General features: G+C 32.0%; 1 protein-coding gene across 5 annotated transcripts in view; it reads right to left on the reverse strand.

Moving 5' to 3' along the window:
- SSBP2 (single stranded DNA binding protein 2) overlaps nucleotides 1-21,436 on the reverse strand; it is a 236,039-nt gene that overhangs the window by 50,196 nt on the left and 164,407 nt on the right. For all 5 annotated transcript variants that reach the window (XM_054578555.1, XM_054578553.1, XM_054578552.1 and 2 more), the window contains 3 exons: nucleotides 12,497-12,556; nucleotides 857-923; nucleotides 487-557 (listed from right to left, as the gene is read on the reverse strand). In XM_054578555.1, coding sequence (XP_054434530.1) covers nucleotides 487-557; nucleotides 857-923; nucleotides 12,497-12,556 — 198 coding nt within the window. The remainder of the gene's footprint in view (nucleotides 1-486; nucleotides 558-856; nucleotides 924-12,496; nucleotides 12,557-21,436) is intronic.

Raw genomic sequence — 21,436 nt, forward strand, 5'->3', positions numbered from 1 at the left:
TAATGGTTATTTCTAAACGATTCTCCATTACTTTCATATTATATAAAGAAATATGGTAGTATAAAATAAATTGTCAATGACATTCTCTAAAAAACTTATAGAAAAATAATTTATACTGCTTATTCTATTTAATATTTTTAATCAATTGTATTTTATTTAATTTATTTAATTGACATGATTGTTATCTTTTTATAATAATTGTCTATAAATTTTTATTTCTTCACTATAACTAACAAAAGGGTAATAGTTATCTTTATAATAACTAGAATGTATTTTCTCAAATGTACGGAATGCACCTGTGACAACACCTGTAAATAACATTTGTAGTTGCATCAATTTGGACATGTCATAGATGACATTCTCAAGAGCCTAACAACATACTATAGCAAGATTTTAATGCATATAACAAAGCCCGGAAATAACACAGTTTGTTCATATAAAATAAAGGCAAAACCTCAGCATCTGCTTTGTGCCCTGATTATTTACCTGTGGTCCTAAGGGCACCATCCCTCTGGGAGGAGTCATTCTCTGCATTGGCCCACCCATATTGGGATGCCCTAAAATGGAAGCGTAAAGGTATTAGCTGTGCAAGGAGCGCGGGCGCTAACCCTGAGGCTGGTAGTCTTCTCTCTGCTTGCTGTTTAATTCTTCTGTTTATGTTATCAGTGCCACTATGTTATCACCATCATGCATAGTTAAATGCTAGCTAAAACATAAATTGCTTGGCCATGTTATCTGCAAAAACGATTTTGGTATAATTATGGAAGATTTTATTCAAATACAAATTTTATTTAAAAATAAAGGATTTCCTTTCAGATTGTGCACATTTATTTCACTTGTACTTTAAAGTAGTCACCTTGTTGTCGAGTTGGGTCCATTCCACTGGGAAGTAAAGGCTGACTTCCTGGGACACCTCCAAGTGCCTAGTATATTTAGTCAAACAAAACAAAAAAATATTGTAAATATTTATAAAATAAGTGCTTTAACAATTCTCTTTTAAAATTCCTATAGTTACAGAATGCATTTGAGTGCTTTATAGATTTGGTTATATTTCACTTTCATTTATAATTTTTATAGGTGTATATACCTAGTATAAGTTCTTAGTTCTAAAGTTATTACATTTGTCCAATTTTGTGGCAGACAAAATGAGTACTTTGGGGGAACAAATATCTAGGCAAAAAATTGTCCTGCATCTTTTTAATGAGTATAATGTCTTTGTTCCAAGTTAATTTACTAAAGGTACTGAGAGAAGTAATTTTGCTTCTTAAATATGAGCTCTGTTTCTACAGATTATTTTACTCATTTGGGATTGCAAGAGCAGCATTACCAAAATGCCAAGGGGCCAATGAATTTTTTTTTGTAGTCACATTTTCCATAAGAAACTATTCAGAAAAATAATACTCCAATTAAGTTCAAACAAGTTGTCTGTATCAAAAATAACTGGAATGGAAAAAGATGGAGATTAACAAACTGTTTATTTATTTGGGGCGCGATACTGAATACATACTTAACTGCAAGTTCCTATAGTTGTCTGAGCAGTTCTTACAATCCATTGATTTTATGAATTATATATGTATACACATATATACATAATCTTGGCAGTTGGCAAAAATTTATAAAGATTCATTAATTTAACTTAAAGCAGGATAAATCTTGTCCAATTAGTTACAAATTTCAAGTGTTTCAAAAGAAATTTAATTTTAAAGAATTTATGTATCTAGATCAGAACTATATACTTAACAACCACTTGAGAAGAGTAGAGAGTTGCCATTTCTCAAGCCATTTTATATAATTATTTGATTTTTTTCTTTTGCTTACAAGCACACTTAACATATATTGAGTTCCTACTTACCTTTCCAACTTAATTTCTCGCCATTGCCACATGACATTCTAATTTCTAGCCATACAAAATTTCTTTCAGTTTTTTCAACTAAAGCATTCAATCAACAATAATATCTAATTGCCAATCATTAAAAACAAAACAAAATAAAAACTATAAACTAAACTATCTCTCCTTTCAAGGAGCTCACAGAGATTTAAGTTCCTATTGCTGATACTCTCTAATAAAATTCTTTCCTATGTACCTGGTTTGGGGTAAGTTTTCCTCCTATTTGCTTTAAAACATGTATAATTTTTTTAAATGTTCAAACTTACAGAAGAATTATACAAACAGCACAAAGAATGCCTGTATACCCTGACACAGACTGCCCGTCTGTGAACATTTCACCACATTTGCTCCATCACCCTTTGTCCCTCTCTCTCTCTGTACATATACTTTTATCCTAACTCTTTTTCAGAATCACTTGAGAGCAAGTTGCAGACATCATGCCTCCATCGCCCCTAAGTATTGCACAATCTAGCTCTCTGAACAAGGATATTCTCCTACATAACCAGAACACAACTTCTCAAGACAGGGAATCAACAGTGATACAATATTATCATCCAAGCCACAGACCTCATTTAAATTTTGCAATTTGTTTCAACAATGTTTCTTTTTTCTTTCTGGGACCAAGACCTCAACAAATACATTTTGTATTTCATTATCATGTTTCTTCATGTTCTTCCAGGCAGTAATAATTCCTTAGCCTTTGCCTATCATGTTCTCAACAGTTCTAAAGAGAATGGACACTGAATTCTACAGGATGACCTGAAGCCTCTTCATGCCTAGATTAAGGTAAAATTTTCTTATCAGAAATATCACAGAAAAGGTGCCATGCTTTCCTCAGTGATTATATTAGAAGGCACATGATACTGACTCATTCCACTACTGGTGATCTTGATTTTTATCATCTGATTGTGTTGGTGTCTGACAGGTTTCTGTACCATAAAATCATTATGTTTTCCCTTTGTAAATGATTATTTTTAGTGCTGTTCCAAGATTGTCAGTATTGCACTCCTCATCAATCATTTACTAACCCACCACCCTTAGCGTTCACTGACAATTCCTAAGCACTGCAATAGCTGCCAGATGGAGTCTATCTAGGCTTATAAATTGGTATCCCAAGCTTAAGGAGGAGCTTTCTTTCTTTCCTTTCCCTTCCCTTCCCCTTTCTTTTTCTTTCTTTCTTTCTTTTTCTTTCTTTCTTTCTTTCTTTCTTTCTTTCTTTCTTTCTTTCTTTCTTTCTTTCTTTCTTTCTTTCTTTCTCTTTCTTTCTTTTCTTTCTTCCTTCCTTTTCTTTCTTTCTTTCTTTTCTTTCTTCCTTCCTTTTCTTTCTTTCTTTCTTTCTTTTCTTTCTTTCTTTCTTTTCTTTCTTTTATTTAAGACATATGGATTCTTAGCATATTCAGTGGGTTGTAATCTATTATCATCATTCACTTTAATATTCATAAAGGTTCATCATACTTTGAGCATTTCTTAACTGGCAAAAGATGTTCCAGGTTCATTTTATACTTTTTCTGGACTAGCTCTGGAATTGATCTTTTCTCCATTTTGCTCTGATTCCTTCTAGTGAATAACAGTGTATAGACATCAAGATTTGGGTTCTCAAGAGTGTGCATTAGTTGGGTGCATTGTTTTTAGACCCTCTCAGTAGATTCTGAGCTCAAAAATCTATATGTGTATGTGTATATACACATATATCTACATCTATGATTTATATCCTTCCTCCCTCTCTCTCTCTGTATGGTACATAAACAAACCAAAATTTATATTCTCCAACACTGATTCAACACTTCCAACCCCAATCCAAAACCATAGAATTATTTTCAGGTTTCTTCCTATGCTTCCTTCTATTTTCTCCAACAGTGAGAAACCAGCTTTAATTATCTTCAATATTTTTTACTTATTTGCTTAATGAAGGTAATTATTTGTTCAATATATCCTATTTCCCAACCAACAATGACCATTTGTTCTTTCTGCTCCCTCTGTGACTCCTCCCTGCATCCCTGAATGTTTTAGCATGCAGAGAAGGAAAGGCTTTTTAGATGCTTTTGTAGGATCTTATACCTCACTTTCACGGAGCTTAAATATGATCATGGCTTGTTTTCTTCCCTGTACCTCCAATAGACTATAAGCTCTGAGTGTGGAGCCTATCTGTGTCTCTTGGCTCAGAATAATCAATATTTATTGAAGGTAGAGAAGGAATAGGGTTTAGATTGGGCAATTTTAGGAACCACCAGTGATAAACTCATAAGAATGGAATAGACTTCAAAGAGTGAGAAGAAAAAAAGATCAAACATACAATTATTTAGAAATACCTAAAAGAGGTAGGAAAGGAAACTGAAAATGAATAGGTATGAAATTAAGAGAGGAACTAAGATCAACATTTCAGAAAGCATGAAGAGAGTTTCAAGAATGAAGAAGTGGTCAACTCTGTCAAAAGTTATAAAGACTCTTTTTTTAGGTAGGTCTGTATTGCTCTGAACTTCCCTCTCAGGACTGCCTTTGCTGTGTCCCACAGGTTTTGGACTGTTGTACGTTCATTTTCATTTGTTTCCAGAATTTTTTTGATTTCTTCTCTTATCTCTTTATTGACCCATTCATTGTTTAATAGTCTACTGTTCAGTTTCCATGAGTTTGCAAGTTTTTAAAGTTTCTCTTTGAGGGTGATTTCCAGTTTCAAGCCCTTGTGGTCCAAGAAAAAGTTTGGTATTATTTCAATTTTCCTGAACTTGTTGAGGCTTGCTTTGTGTCCTATCATGTGGTCTATCTTTGAAAAACTCCCATGAGCATTTGAAAAAAAATGTGTATTTTTCTTCTTTGGGATGTAAGGTTCTATATATGTCAGTTAAGTCTATTTGATTCAGTGCGTCATTCAGCTCCACAATATCTTTATTGATGTTTTGTTTGGAAGATCTGTCCATTTTCAAGGGGGTGTTGAAATCCCCTGCTATCAGTGTGTTGTTGTCTATATCTTTTTTGAAGTCGTCCAACAATTTCCTTATTCAAAAGAACCTATGCACCCCAATGTTCATAGCAGCACAATTTACAATACCCAAGTGTTAGAAGCAACCTAAATGCCCAGCAGTAGATGACTGGATCAAAAAACTATGGTACACTTACACAATGGAATACTACGCAGCAGAAAGAAAAAAAGAACTACTAAACTTTGCGACAGCATGGATGGAACTAGAGAGCATTATGCTAAGCGAAATAAGCCAGGGGGGCAAAAGACAAATACCATATGATCTCACCTATAAGTGGAACCTAACAAACAATACAAAGATGCAAGGAAAATAAGACCAGCAATACTGAAAGGAAAAGAAATCAACAGAGACAAGAGAGAAGGGGGGAGGAGGGTGGGGGAAAAGGAAGGGAAGGGGGAAAGTCAAGGAACATATAGCAAGGACTCATGGACAAAACCAAAGGGGAAGAGCTGAGGGAGGATGGGAAGAGAGAGGGGGCAAGGGAAAGTGGTTGGGGGAAGGCAGAGACAAATGTAGTTGAAAAAATAAATAAATTTTTTAAAAAAGAAATAGGCAAGAAATATACTAAAACAGTTTTAGTTTCAACAAATAATAAAGGAACAATTAAAATAAAAAAAAGTGATAAAGACTCAAAACAAGTTAGACAGAAAAAGTCAAGAGCCATATGATTTTACTTACATGTAATATGTAAAACTGAAAGCAACAAATGATCAAATAAGAAAAACAAAAAAAAAACCCCAAAACTCATAGACACAGACAACAGTATGGTGGTTACCAGAGGGAAGGGGGTTGGGGAGGGGAAGTAAAAGGTAAAGGAGGCCAAATATATCATGGTGGAAGAAGGGTTGACTTTGGGTGGTAAACACACAATGCAATAGGCAGATAATGCCACCCCAATAAATATAAAAAGACATTCTTAGACAAAAATAAGTGAATGAGGAGGAAGACTGAAAATATATGACTAATCAATATTATCTTCAACTGTGAGTTTGAAGTTCTTGCTTTTTAAAGTCTCCAAGTGACTAGAGTTTTACACTCTGGACGTAGATTCTGAATTTCTAGGTCTCACTGGAGATAACATGAGTTATCATTGGAAACCACTTTCTTCAAAATTTTACTTTTTGTTGCTTACTGAATATCAGAACAATTGAAAAGTCTGTTTCTGTTTCTAGTCATCATTTAAAAATATATCATAATCCTACAGAAATCTTGATCAATATCAAGATTGATAGAAATTTAACTCTTTAGGCCCCAGACTTTGTCTTTTAGAATAAGTCAAACCTCTAACTTTTAAAACTTTTTATAAATTCTGGGATGACCAAAAAGGGCATCTACAAGGTCATAATCACTGCATTCTTTAAACCTTTAATATCAGGGGAAAAACAAATTTATATATCACATCTTATCATTATTTTCATATTTTTAACAGGCTAAATGTGCTCCAGGCTTGTTTAATAAAAAAATTTGGCATACATTCTTCCTGCTATAAAAGATCCTTCTGACAGAGAAATTAACATTCACGATGAGGGTGTTTAATATAAATAAGCATAATATTAACAATATACACTTGTGAAAGTATATTTGTGTGATGAATTGTGCTAGGTTCTTTATATTTATTATGTCACTCAGTGCTTACAACAGTACTATGAGGCTATTATTAATTCTTTTTGATCATAAGAAACTGAGGTTTAACACATAAGTAATTTGTTAATTTGTCCATAGTCATACATTGGTAAGTTGCAAAGCCAAGGCTTCAGATCAGATCAAAATACTCCAAAAGTTCTAAAAGACAAGTTTTAAATTCTAGAATTTAAAATGGATGAAATACAAAATTTTAATAAAAAAGAAATAATTAAATGAAGGAATTTCTTGCTTCATAAAATTATTTCATTTAAAAGGGTGTGAAACCAATGCTAAGTCCCTCTAGGAACTTAAGATTCTGGTGAATATACACCAGAGTATTTCCTTGAATACCACTACACAGTCTACTCATAGAGACTAAATGCTCACCAATGAAGAAAAAATTTATTAATTTTTCAATATTTTTATGATAAAATTCAGTTAACAATTCTGATATACCCAAAATTTTAATGGATCTCCTCAATGTGAAATGAAGTAGAATAATGTAATAAAGAGAACTTCGAACTAGAAGGGATTTTAGAAATACCCGAGTCCACTCTCATTTTAATGGTAAAAATACCAAGACCCAGAAAGGGTAAGTGACTTGCTCAAAGTCAAACACTACTGCTGGGCACCGCTGGAATTTGGGCCTAAGATACTTCACATAATGAAGGTCCTTTTGACAACATCACTGTCCTTTTTTTCTATAAAAAGCAGTAAAAATAGAAAATATATTAAAATACAGAAATTTTACATTCAGTGTAAGAAGAAATTTGTCTCTAAAACACAACTCACCATTTGATATATATTTACTTATTTTTCTTTTTTCCATAGCTCAACCACTGTAACTGCACTAATACTTGTAGCACTTTGGCACATGTGGCAATTTAAATTAATGAAGTTAAAATTTTTGTTCCTCAATCTCTGTAACCACATTTTAGGTGTTCAAAGTACAATACTAAAGCTACTGCATATGAGAGTGCTGATAGAGAATATTTCTACGATCCTAGAAAGTTGTGCTGGGCAGTGCTGCATTAGAATGTTAGATTAGTTTGTTTGTTGATGCAGCTCCGCATCTAGAATTGTGTCTGGCAAATAGTAAACCTCAAGAGATATTTGTTGAATGATTGAATATTTCTAAAGGAAATTTTGTACAGCTCTATGAAATGTTCAATCAAATATATGGCAATGCATTTTTTTTTGTATTGGCTTATTTCCAAACAGGGCATATCTGTGACAAAATGGATTTAAAATAATTAGATATGTTTTGGTGAAGGTAATAAACACTGTACCTTCACCAGCTCTGTGTAACTATAGATTAAATTGAGTAAGACTGCACAGCATTCACTATGTAAACTTTTCTTAGTTTGGGAAGGAGAATGAATTTTTTTTTGTTAGACACTGAATTTGTTAATTTCCTTTGTTCTACAATGATAGAAAATAATTGGAAATACAGATATCTCAGGGTATACACAAAATTCAAATTTATAAAGAAATAATACATTTTAATTGTTTCATTAGATTTCACATAGTGATTTAAATACATTAATAGTGTAATTATTACTAAGAAACAAATAAATAAGGAGATACCAATTGATAGGAATATTTTGACTGGCAAAGGAAGCTACTTTATGTTTTCATCATTAACCACTAATTTACATTAAACACATGCAACATATTTAATTTTTAAAGTTAGACATTTGTTATAGTTATCCTTATAATTTTAGCTATTAGACTCCTACTATTTACTCAATGTAGAACATATTTCTCATTATGCAGCTGAAGTTCCTCTCCTACATTTTCATACTGATATCACTAAATAAAAGTCAAATTCTACATGAAAAAACTTTCCATAATCAGAAATTATTGGTAAAGGACATGCTAGGTATCATTCATCCTTTATAAGAGAATATATGAAAAAGAGTAAGTATGTAGTTTGTTTAAAACACCTTGGTTATATGGGGATACAGTAAATTTACTTCAGTATACAAGTGAATGTGCCGACAACTTTTTTTTTCTGCTCAAATGCTGATTTGTTCTCTATCTGAAAAGTGATGAAGTCTTTTTAAGATGGGCCTATCCTCAGCATCCATTATGTTTTTCTTTTTATAATGTAAAAACTATACATTCAATATTAATAAAGAATGCTCATATATTGAATAACCAGAACTAATATTTTTTTCGAATCACAAATTATTACCAGCTCAATGAAAATTTTAAAATATAGAAAATAAAAAAATCACTCATAATCCTACCACCTAGAAATAAAGGATATGATCTTTATACCCTTTTTGACAAATGTGTGTATATGGAGGGGATAGGTCAGTGAGGGAAATTTGCTGAGTACATACAGTGATATAGCAAAGGTGATGTACTATATACAACTTGTGCCTTCTTTTTCACATTTGAATTAGCATTTTAGCATATCTATAAATTTAATTCTATAGCATGCCTTTTAATATCTACATACTATTTCACCATTTAGATATACCATAACTTATTTAACCACTTATCTATTATTGAACAAATATCTTTGTGAGAGTTTCAGTAAAATAGTTTGATGTAATGTGCTTTTAGAATACTGAAATCAGTTTTAGCATATAAAGTGATTCCTTCTTTCTTTCTGCTGCATAGTACTCCACTGTGTAAATGTCCCACAGTGTTTTGATCCACTCCTTTACTGATGGGCACTTAGGCTGTTTCTAGCACTTGGCTATTGTAAATAGCACTGCTATGAACATTGGGGTGCATAGGTTCTATCGAATTGTTGTACCATATGAGCTGACTCATAAGTGGAACCTAATCAACAAAACCAACCAGTAAGCGAAAAACCCCTAGAGACATGGAAATAAAGAAGAGACTGACAGTGACCAAAGGGGCAGGGGACGGGGAGATCAGGGGACAGGAGGGGAAGGGGCAAGACACACATGTAAAGGACCCGGGGACAAGGACAGCAAGAGGGGAGAATTGAGAGCAGAAGGGAGAGGGGAGGCAGGGCTGGGAGAGTAATGGAGGGAAAAATGGGAACAACTGTAACTGAATAACAAAAAAAGAATATAAAGTGGTCAACAGCATTAACTATGTGTTATTTCAATTCACATGTCTGTTGACAGAGTTTCAGGAATGGTCAGAAATAGAGTATAAATTCTCAAAATTCTACAGGATCAATAAATCAGTAGTTTATTCTTGGTTTCACTCATTAACAGTTTGTATTTCTGGCTGCTGTGGTTTTCCTCATTACAGTGGTGAATGAATATTATGAGTTTTTCCAATTAGACATTTTATCTGTGAGAATGATAAAGACCTGCTTTACCCTGGGTTATGGATACTTCAACACCAATAGTCCCTTCTGACAGTTGAACCAATTCTAGTGTAAAATTGTTTACACTAGAATTGTTAAAAGTGGGTTTTTTTGGACTTAATGCCTGTGTTTCATACGTTTTCTCATATATATTTCTTCTTTGCTAAGTTGCATATTTTTATAGTTTAACTTTTCTTTCATCATTTTAGAGACTATTACTCCATAAATGGCATAGTGATATTATACCATACCCCAAACACCCAGTCCTATGAATATACAAACATTATAAACATAAACCATTGTTAATTTAGTCAGGAATCAATAAAAACCATCTCAGCACAACTTATATTAAATGCTATAGTCTAATCATCAGTAATTATAAATTCTGAAGGATCTGTTTATTAAAGGAATGTCTTATTTACATATTCAAAATGAGTCAACACAGTTGAAGATGATATTTCACTTTTTATTTTCTTAGATATAATCCAATGATAAAACCAAATTTAATTCACTTATGACTACTATAAATAAAGACCAAATAAAATATATTTAATATATTTGTGTTTTTGTATTCATCATTTGAGTTAATCACAAAAAACAGTTTTGCCAATTCTACTTTAATGACTACATAATGAAACTGAAGAACCATTTTGTTGCTTTAAAGGGTCATGCTCCTAAATGTTAAACATTTTCTAAAACTGTATGTTTACGGGCTTAATTTGCTTAGACAATTATACTTAAAATGTTATAAATGTAAATTATTATAATTTGAAAGTTAGATGATTGAACTAATGAAGTTTATGTATCTGTTGGGGATGGGTGGGCAATAAGGAGCCACTTACAGGAGAGTACAGGTGTCTTAGAGTATCTTTAGGTAAAGACTGTTTAAAATTCTTGAGGAAAAAGAGCCTGCATTATAACTCTTTATCACCTACTTTTTAATTGCCTTTTTTATAAATCCAAATGTAGTATAAACTTGCTCTTTAAAAAGAAATCTAGATTTACAAGTCCACATCCTCCACCAACTCCCTCCACTCCCTAAAAGTGTTCCATTTGGTCAGTCTTTATAGGTACGGAGTGTCTGACAGTGTCTTATACGTAACAGGCATTTCAACATCAAATGGATGTGACTCCAATAATTCTGTCAGATTTTCATCATTAATATGGAATATATAAGGTCAAAAAACTCTAACAATACCCTTGCGCAAGAACTTCACATTTCTTTAATTCAGATTTTCAGGAACCTCTTAGGTATATGTAATATAAAAAGTTATGAATGGGATGTCTGAAACACCATAAATGCTTTCTAAAATATGCAACTTTTTTCTTTGAAAAGATATTTAAAAGACTCAGGCACTTATATAAGTAGATCCGATTGTCAATATATAGAGGTTCACCCACAGAGAAAATAAAATTCCCATATGTTCGAACACTTGGCATCTGTGTACGTCCCTTTCCTATTTCATGCCGTGTTCCCAGGGCCCTATGCTCTGAATGCAGATTCAGTCTGAAGGAGAAAACTCCTCCAGCTACTAATGAGGGGACGTCCAGAACTGCTTCCTGCTTAAAGTTGTCCCCTGGGGGTGAGTGTGGGTGCTGGCATTCCTTACTGTGCACTACAGACAGACAACACGAGCAAACTGGGACATTTCAAGGACACTGCATAACTTCAGGAAGAGTTGAGAGAGAGGAAACAGACTGTGCTCTAAAATGTTTTAGGAAATGCAACTTTCTTTTATTTTTGGCCTGGAAAAGAGTGGAAATAGAGAATAAGAATGAAAAAGAAATTATTGTGGATTTACTTTGAATCTGGGAAAATGCTGATGTATACAAATAACAGAAATAGAGGAAGTGACAAAACAATTATCTTAATATAACTATTCCATACAGTTAAGCATTTAATTTCTTTTTGTGTTATCTGTATCTTTAATTTAAACTATAAACGCCTTCCAAGTAAAAATTGTGTTTTATTTGCTTTAGCAAATAAATATTTATGATGTTGATAAGCTATTTGAGGACAAATGTTTATAAAATCACAGAGCTCTTGTAAATAAAAAGTCTAATAGACCTATTGTTAATTATTTATTAATAGCTCTAACCCTTCTAGAAGCAGTTAATTTTATGTCTGGTATGTCAATATAATTTGACAAAATCAATATAAATGTTATAGCCATGATATTGAAAATATATTTAGAAAATAAACCAAAGTATGTTCATGGAAAATTTTATCGCCATCCTTTAAATCAGAGTATAATCAGCATTTAAGAAAACTGTCCATATTTAAAAGTTAGGTTCAAAGTAAATGGTAGACTCTGAGGTTCAGCAAAATTTTCTTTGTAAAAATCCATATAGTAAATATTTTAGGGTTGCAGGACATATGTAGTCTTTATCATGATCACCCCATCTTCGTTTGCAATGTGAAAGAAGCCATAGAAAATACATAAATGAATTATATATTCACAATTAAGTATAGCTGTGTTCCAATAAAACTTTATTTACTAAAACAGTCATCCAACCTATGGACTGTAATAGGCCAACCCTTGAAGTAGATTATGTATTAATACAAGTAGCATTAAATGGGATAGAGAAAGGATAATTTAATCTTTTTATAGGTAAAAAGTATTTGTGACATTTTCCAGATCTTCATTGATTCTTAAAATAAACAAACAAACAAACAAACAAAAAACTTAAGTAGTACATAAATCTTACCTGGTTAGGTATCCTCAATGGGGGCCTTGGACCGCCAGGGTACCGAGGTGACATAAAAGGCTATTAAAATAAAACAAACAAATAAACAAAACCAAACCAAAAAAAAAAAAGCACAATGTAAAATACAGATCTGAAAATAAATGGCCTAAAAATTTTTAGAACTATACAAATCATAAATCAATTTACTTCCATATGCAATTGTTTTCAGTAGAATACATGCTTTTAAGAAAAATTACCACTGTATTTTATTTTTTGTAGATTATCTGCAAAATTTTTTAAGAAAATTGTAAAAATACCAAAAATGACTAAAGTAACTAAAATTTTTAAAATGTGAATTATTACTAAGATAATGATATCTAACTGGCAAAAAGAATTAAGTAATGTAGGCAATTGAATCTCAGTAAAGACTTCAGGAAGAGGCTTACTGGCTGCATCATTATACAAATTGGGTTCCAGATATATACTTTTGATTGAATTATCCAGTTTGGTTATCAAGTTCATGTAAAATTTTAGAGTTTCCAAATTTCTTCACCTTTTCTTTTGTAGCTCTGTTTAAAATGGTAAAGATATTTCTTTTCCAAGAGTCACTGTGGTTAAAAGAGCTCTGGCTTTACTTAAGGGTTAGTTATGATTCAAAATTGATTATAAACTTTCAAGTAGAAATTGCTTTGTATATTTTGAGACTAACAGATTATGAAGTGTGTATTTTTAACAAAAAGTGGTCTCATATTAAAATTCTATTCAATTCATTTTGTTAGATGAATCAGAAGCTGCTAAGATATGTTGACTGTCAGTCCAAGAACTGTCTGAAAACATCATTAAAGTATCATTTTAATGATTATTCAATGTTGAGTGGAAGGAGAATATGTTTGATCAGCCATATTAGGGCACCAAAAGTTTTTAAGTTATTCCTCAAATTATTAAAAATTCCTTTTTTATTTTCTATAAACAGTAGAAAAATACTATTTAATTTTATCAAACTACATAGTGTACTTAAATGTAAGATTATTCCTTACATTGAATAGAAGCAAATTATTAACGCTAAAGTATTGACTATTACAAAGTAAAATATTAAGAATGAATTTAGATAAATAAGAATCAATTTAACAAAGGCTTGGGCAAGATAGAGTTGTAGTATTTTACATAATATAATTCCACATTTATAATATATTTTCTAAAAACATATTTAGAAATTAGGCCTGTAGTTCTTGGCTACATATATTTCCCAGGGCTATTTTAAAAGCAGCATCTGAAATATAAAATCCGAAAATATTTATGCTATAGAGAATTTTTATTTTTTACTTTTTAAAAATTCATTTGGGTGACATTGGTTAGTAAGATCATATAGGTTTCAAGTGCACATTTCTAAGATACATGATGTGTACATTGTGTTGTGTGCCCAATTATTTTTGTATAATATCTTCTGGAGGGTCTTGACAACCAATAAGAGGAACATTAGAATTAGGTGAGGAATTTGGCTTTTTGCTTATTGTGGTCTCACATATTAATGTATTTCTAGGGTATCATTTTAAATGAACAGAAAAGGTGGATTATTCAGGTGATAACATCATCTGATAAAATGTAAGTACATTTTCCAAGTTTAACATTTAAAAAATGCCTAGTTTACACATATCTGATCAAAGATGTTTCTTTTTTATCATTTCTGAAACTCTACCCTAAACCGGATTAGTTAAGTATAATGCCAACTATTTAGGAATGTATTCCAATATTCATACTCCCTCTGCTATTTTCCTAATACCAATTTCATTTACGAAACTGTTTTTTCAACTTCTGGACTCATTAAAAAAATTCAATAATTAAATGTAGTGTTATTGAAATCCTAGAATGGTTGCCTTTCTTTCACAAAGAGAAGTTATATGACATACTCATGAATCCAAAGTATAATTTCTATTTAGTTTTTCAAACATGAAGAAATAAAAATGGCTTACTAATAATTGTTGTCTATAATAAATTCACTTTGAAATGGAATATGATGTAGAAATTGTTAAAAAATATTACTAAATACCAAATGCTGAGTTAAACATCGAGAAAATTTATTTCAAATGGCTTATTTGAAACAGAGCATTTGAGGTTTTCATGTTCTTCTGAACATAAAATGATGCTATGGTGTTAATTTAAGGAACTATTTGAAAAGAGAAATTCTTCTGTGTGTATGGCACTGTGAATAAATGCACTTTAATGGGGTTGCGGCATTCTCCTCTCTGACTGGGAGACGTCATCACGGGACTGCCGAGGGGAGGAAGCAGCGCGGGTCGTAGCTGGGACCCTGCACGTCCTGGCAGAGGGAGACTGCGAGAGAGACACACACCGTCTCTTTTGTTATTCCTTCTGTGTGCTTTCCCCCAAGGCATTCAAATTTATGGTTTATTTTTTTTTTTTGGCAGAGAAAAAAGAAGGAAAACCACTTATTAATTCCTGTCTATTGTATATAATGAAAGCAAAAAATGACAAAAACCAGTTAATTTAGATTTAAAAATCTACTACTTTTACCTAAAATGTAATGACTGCTATAGGTAAAGCATTTTAAATATTAAAATAATGTTGTTATAAGCTTTTAATATCCAGATTGATTCATACAGTAAATTATCTGGTTAATCATCTAGGTTCTCAACTGCCTACTCGTTGAGTTATAGACACAGCAGCAGAACCCAAAAAGAGTTTGCATGCTAGCAACTGAGAATATTCTATACAAACACTTGTACTTCGCTATTCAGAAGTAAGCTTGCTTTCAAATATAATGTTAGATATTGAAACAAATTTAAATTATTTATGGTAAAATGTGAATCTAAGAGATTACCTGCTAATAATATGAAGTACATCTATTGGCAGACATGTGAGTACTCTCTGCACTAATAACCTTGGAAGAACATGTTCTTCATATTTGGGACACAATTTTTTTAATAATTTGGGCATCAAAACAATTTGCATAAAGGTGTCAGGAGGTGAATCAATATTTTAATTGGAAAAGCCTTCCCCTTGAAAAAGTTATTTATACTGCGTGTACAAAGAAACATTTGACTGGAAGTGAAAGACCTGGATTCTAGCTTTTGTACCACTAATTAATTAGCAGATGGGTCCCTAAGAAAATGAACTTTCAGGGCTTGAGTCTTCTCAGCTTAAAATGAGGGAGTTGGACTAGATGATCTCTAAAGTTCCTTAGAAAAATCAACAAAATAAAAGCCCATGATTCTGTGTTGATTATTTCCAGCATTACCCTTGGCTATAAATATTAATATATTTGTAAATATCTACCAGTATTTGAAGTGGGGGGGTAGCCTGGGGGATGGTGTGATAAGCATATGCTCCTAAGGCACAAACCGCCTTTACTGAGGAGCTGCAGACACCTATTTCCATGCTTTCCAGAGGAAAAGGGAAACTCCAGTTAAAGAAAAAAAAATACTCCAACAAACAATTATGCTTTGTTCAGATCAAAGGTTAATAGGGAGAATTTAAAAAGTTGCACTTATTGATTAAAATGTATCCTAGAGATTAGTTCACTCAACAAATATTTATTAAATACCTACAAAGGCACTATTTTAGTGGTTGGACATATCAGTGAATAAAGCAGATAAAGATCACCCTGCTGCTTAGGATTTTTCAAGGTTCAGTCTTGTAATTAATAGAAGAAACAATTTTCTGGGAAAATTGTTTTTTACTATCAGTCCACTAATCTGGAACAAATAGAATGTTCTTGTCACCAAATGGCAAGTATCAATGAAAACCCAAAGAAAACAATATTTCAATCTGGTGCCTTCCCTCAAAAGTCATATGACATCATCTCTATTTGATAGAACATGTAGTGCTATGAATGACTGAAAATCAAAGTTATGCTATTTAAAAAGTTTTCCAAATTAGACAAAACTCACAGAGTAAGATTCTTTATGATGTGGTGAATTGAGTAGTACATGTAGCACTGCGACATACGGAAATTACATTTACAGAAATAAATTCTTATTTTTACATGTTTCAGTTGTCTGCCTGGAATGACTGGGATAAACCAGAGTGAATACAAGTATACACAAAGCCAGAAAATCAATAAATATTTGATGACTAAATGAAAGGGAAAAAACAGAAATACAACTCAAGTGTCCATTTCCTCCAAATGGTCTTTTAGAGAAATAAACACAAAATTTGTAATCATAATTTATTTCATTATAAATATCACTCAATTTTAAAGGATTATTATTTCCCATTATATCAAGAATTATTCATGGACTTTAAACTTCAGCTTTTCCTAATTCTTCTTTTCTAAAGAGAGATTTCTCTTTCTTCTTTGCCCGTTCTGCTAGTGGAAAGTAGTAGTCTTCTTTTTATTTGGTCTTTCATAAGCCCTTAGTGTTTTATCTCAATTCCCTAAGAATCAGAAATGATCAGCTCTTTCCTCACACTTGTTGAAGGTACATTTCTCAGTCCAATTCTTTCCTTCTCTGAAGACCCCAGACCTCCCTGCCAAGGGAATGGTTTTATAAATCATTTACTAATACTAAAATAACTGGTGATAAAAACCATTTAAAGTCCTTACTTCTCTGACTATATACAAAATCCAGCTGGACACTTTAAATGAAACATTGTTCAAATGTTATCAACTTTGTTAATATTTTCTAACATTAATAGTTCCTAAAAAACCTCTAAGTATGATTTATCAACAGGAATATTCTCTATTTCTTGAGATTACTCTGTACTCTCTCTGCCAAGTAAATTTCTATTAATCCTCTGAGGGCCAGTTCATGTTATTTCCTCTTTAAAGAATCTTTCTAGTCTCCTTTCCCTCTACGTCCTTAGTGCTTTGTTTATACCATTATCATAGCGGTTTTAGTACACTGCAGTGTAATGTGTACCTTGGTACGTAGAAAATCCACTCCAGAGAAAAAAGAACAAAAAACTGTGTCAGGGCAAGTCATTACCTTAATGCGAGGCTGCAAAATGTAATTTATCCATAAAATAAAATTGATATCTTCTAGAATCCTTAAAATTGATGTAGCAACATATAAATCACCTTGAATCTTATTTTAAATATTTCAACATGGCTTTAGAAACTCTTTAAATCTTAGTCTTTAAGAACAAATTGGTAAGAAAGAAAATTTAAAAACATTAAAAAATAAAAGGTTCTTTAAAATGCCAATCATTTGAAGCCCTGGCTGGTGTGGCTCAGTGGATTTAGTGTCAGCCTGTGAACTGAAGGGTCACTGGTTGGGTACGAAGTCAGGGCACATGCCGGGTTGCAGGCCAGGTCCCCAGTTGGGAGTGTGCATTGATGTGTTTCTCCCTCTCTCTCTCTAAAAGTAAATCAATAAAAATCTTTTAAAAATGCCAACCATTTAAGCACTTTCTATATACTCTTTTATTTTTATGAACATAATTTAGAACATATCAATGAGGAAGAGAAGAATAACACTAACTTCTTAGAGTGGACAAATGCAGCATTTAGTTTATGGTTCTGAAAATTTAGAAGTCTGAGGTATATTCTAGAATATGTAATTATGCAGAATTTATGTAATTTAAAGTAACTTAGAATTTGTTTTGAATACAAAATTATTCATGTAAAATTTGCTTCTAATTTTGAAAAGAATAATATCTTTCTAACTGAAATACTACACAATGACCAAGTTCATGAAAATATGAACTTACAAAACAATTTTACGAGTGAGCACTTACTTCAAAAATAACTTCTTCACAAAATCACTTAAGTTCTCCAGGTACTTTGTTGTAAAATTACACTAAAGTCTGATATATAATTTTATTTGAATATGCTTTTTTGACATATTTTTAGAACAGAGAGTTTTACTTTTTAGATTTTACTAGTTCAACCTCTTTATTTTATGTGAAACAAAAAAGACCAAATTTCTTCACTGCCACTTTAGTTTTTCACTGCTGTAACATTCTGCTACAGTAATATATTTATAGAATAAAGGTAGGTATACATTCCTCATTCTTATACCCAACTGACCATAAATACATTGTCTGACTTCACACTTCCTCACAGGCCCCTCAGCAACCATGCAACCACTCACGTAATGCAGACTCCTTTCCCCTGGCTACCACTCAACCATGAAAAGCTGAAGAGGCTGTGGTATTTCAGGTAAGCAAGTTAATTTGCATATAAAGCACTAATTAGCATGTGATCTTGATTCACTGGGCTAAAAGAAATGTGATAACTGAAATAAAATCAATTTAGTAAGCTTTATCTCTCTTCTCTTGCACATTTTTGGTGGTGTTTTGATAATATGTGTAGTCTTTAGTTTGTGTTTTTAAAGTCAAATGCCAACAGGAAATAGTCGAAGCTGGATGGGGAATGGTGGTAAACGGATGTGGTGGTATTAGAAAAATACCATCATTATAATCAAACTGTTCATTATAATGTGATAACTTCTAATGAGGTTCAGGAAGAAGGAAAGGTAGCAGTGAGCACATTACAGAGCAGCATTCAATACATATTTGGTTGGTTCTGTAGCTGGCTCCTTGACTAAGTGATGAGCAATATTGATGGGAAGACTGTAAAAAACAGAATAAGATATAATAAAGTTTTGTTCTTGTGTTTAAAATCTCACCTGTCTAGTTTATTTTAAGAAATATTGTCTTGTTAAAAATAGGTAATATCTATTGATATTGTAACTGTAAGCCACATTGGCATAGTATACCTAGTTTTCTAGTGGGAAGATGTTTATAAAATATGTGTAGAGGGGGAAATTCTGCTTGCTTAAGTAGAATAAATTATGTCTTCCAGAGGACCTAATAAAAGTAGGCAATGAACAAGTATTGGAGATCCCAAGAAGATGGTGAGTTATAATTACAATATGCATATCAACAACATATAAGAAAACTTATAATTTAGATGACTAATAAGGCCTTGTATTCTATTCTACTGCTTTGAGGTTTCTCTTACTATTTCTGGGGTGTCAGAGTTGAAAATAATTCTTAGGCAGTTTTACAGAGTACCAATATTTACTAACCACTCTTTGGTATAAAGAATGTCAGGTTAATATATGTATGATTTGGCAAAGAAAGTGTGGTAAGTTATTGATTTTTTTCTGAAGCAATTGATTGTTCTTTTCCATATAGCAGCTCATCTCTCAGTTGTTTGTCTCATAAAGTGCAGTATTTATATGTGGGACACAAGTCAAAAAGCTGTAATTCTTAGGTCGCAGAAACAACATGTTTTTAGCTGAAGGAGAACAAAATTTGTCACTCCAGAATATGCCTCTGTGGCATACTGATTATTTTAAGCTGGTTATTTTTAAGAAACTAAAGACTAAGGAAGAACCTTCGACCTTCCCCTAACTGCCTAAAAAAATTAGATAAAGGACCTGCTCCAGAAAGGGAGTTTTCATTAAAGACAACCACAGTTTAATATGAAGTATTAAACTTCATATTAATGAAATTTAATATGAAGTATTAAACTTCATATTAATGAAGTTTAATATGTGTGTGCAATAAGGAGGAACTTAGCAAGGACCTTTGATCAAAGTCCTCTCTGTATTCCATTGTTAAAGATGGCCCAGCAAACATTTGTTTATCAAACATTTATTTTACCATCTCCATGTGAATTGTGAATTGTTTTCCTTCCCTGTGAAGTCTCAAACCACTAACTCTCCCCTAACCCCCTTCTCCTTAGCTCAAAATGACATACAAGCTTCAACTGCCCAGGAATAGGAGAATCTCAGGTCTCATATTCTTACATACATATGTAGTAAATTTAGTTATTTTCACCTGTTAATCTGTCTCATGTCAATTTGATTATTAGACCGGCCAGAAGAACAGGGGAAAAAGGGAAAATTTCCCCCTCCCCCACACAGCTTACATGTTTTCTTTCCATTATGAAAAGGCTCTTCTAAGTAAGAACATTAAACATTGTACTTTCCGAATATCAAACTGTCTTTAGCACATAACCATCTTTAGTTAAAAAATCTGTTAGAAAGTGGTTATTTGCCAAAAAGTAATATGCTTCCATCAACATTTAGCAAAACCACAAAGTACAAAGTGATATAGAGCCTGATAAAATATGGCTTATCTTCAGTAATTATATTAATTACATAAAGATTAAGTATCTACCTTAATTGGTCCTGGGAAGACCTGGCTTTAGACAGATTTAATCTTTCTTCTGATATTTTGATGTACTGTTTCAAGCAAACACAGGGAATAAGACACATTCCATGATATAAAAATTATTCTAGTCTCTTTCAAGGGAAAAATGTACAAACATAATTTTAGAAAATGATAAATATGGCAGATTATGATTATTTATTTATAGTCCTGGAAAGGTAAAACAAATATATTCAATGTAAGATTTAAACAAAAGCATAAATATTTTTAAAAACTAAATATTACTCTTTATTCATTCTGTGTCAATTTTTTAGTTAATTCAATTCCCTTTGTTGTACAAGATTTTTCTATATAGATTTCTATTCCCTATTTTGCTCTTCTATATTTGCCTTAGGAAAAACTATCATTTTATTAAATGTGCTAAGTTTCTTGAAGCCATGTGCTACAGAGAATATTATTTTGAAAAATCATTACAGAATGTTGTGATGTCAGCATTTCATTTCAATATCTTAGACATATTAAGGATATTCACATATTTTTATATTTATAATTCCATGAGATGTTTCATGAGATTTCTTTATGAAGTTTTTTTATGTAGAAAAGTAATGAAGCATAAATTATGCATCAAATGAATTTTGCCCAAGTTACTTTACAGTTCTTTTCTGTTCTTCATGAAAATCTCCATCAGACATTACGGACACTCCAGTGGATAAGACACTCTTCATTATCACATTTTAATTCCAAATAGTATTAAGCTAATTTAGCTCACCAAATGACATACTTGTGATGGCCCAGTCTGCTGATAAGCATAAATATGTGGTTTATCTCTCATACATCTTAAATATTCTATTATTATCAACACAATTAAAACAACTTATA

This window comes from Pteronotus mesoamericanus, unplaced genomic scaffold, assembly GCF_021234165.1.
Source record: "Pteronotus mesoamericanus isolate MK-2021 breed Mesoamerican mustached bat unplaced genomic scaffold, CSHL_Meso_final contig_50, whole genome shotgun sequence".
Classification (NCBI taxonomy): Eukaryota; Metazoa; Chordata; class Mammalia; order Chiroptera; family Mormoopidae; genus Pteronotus; species Pteronotus mesoamericanus.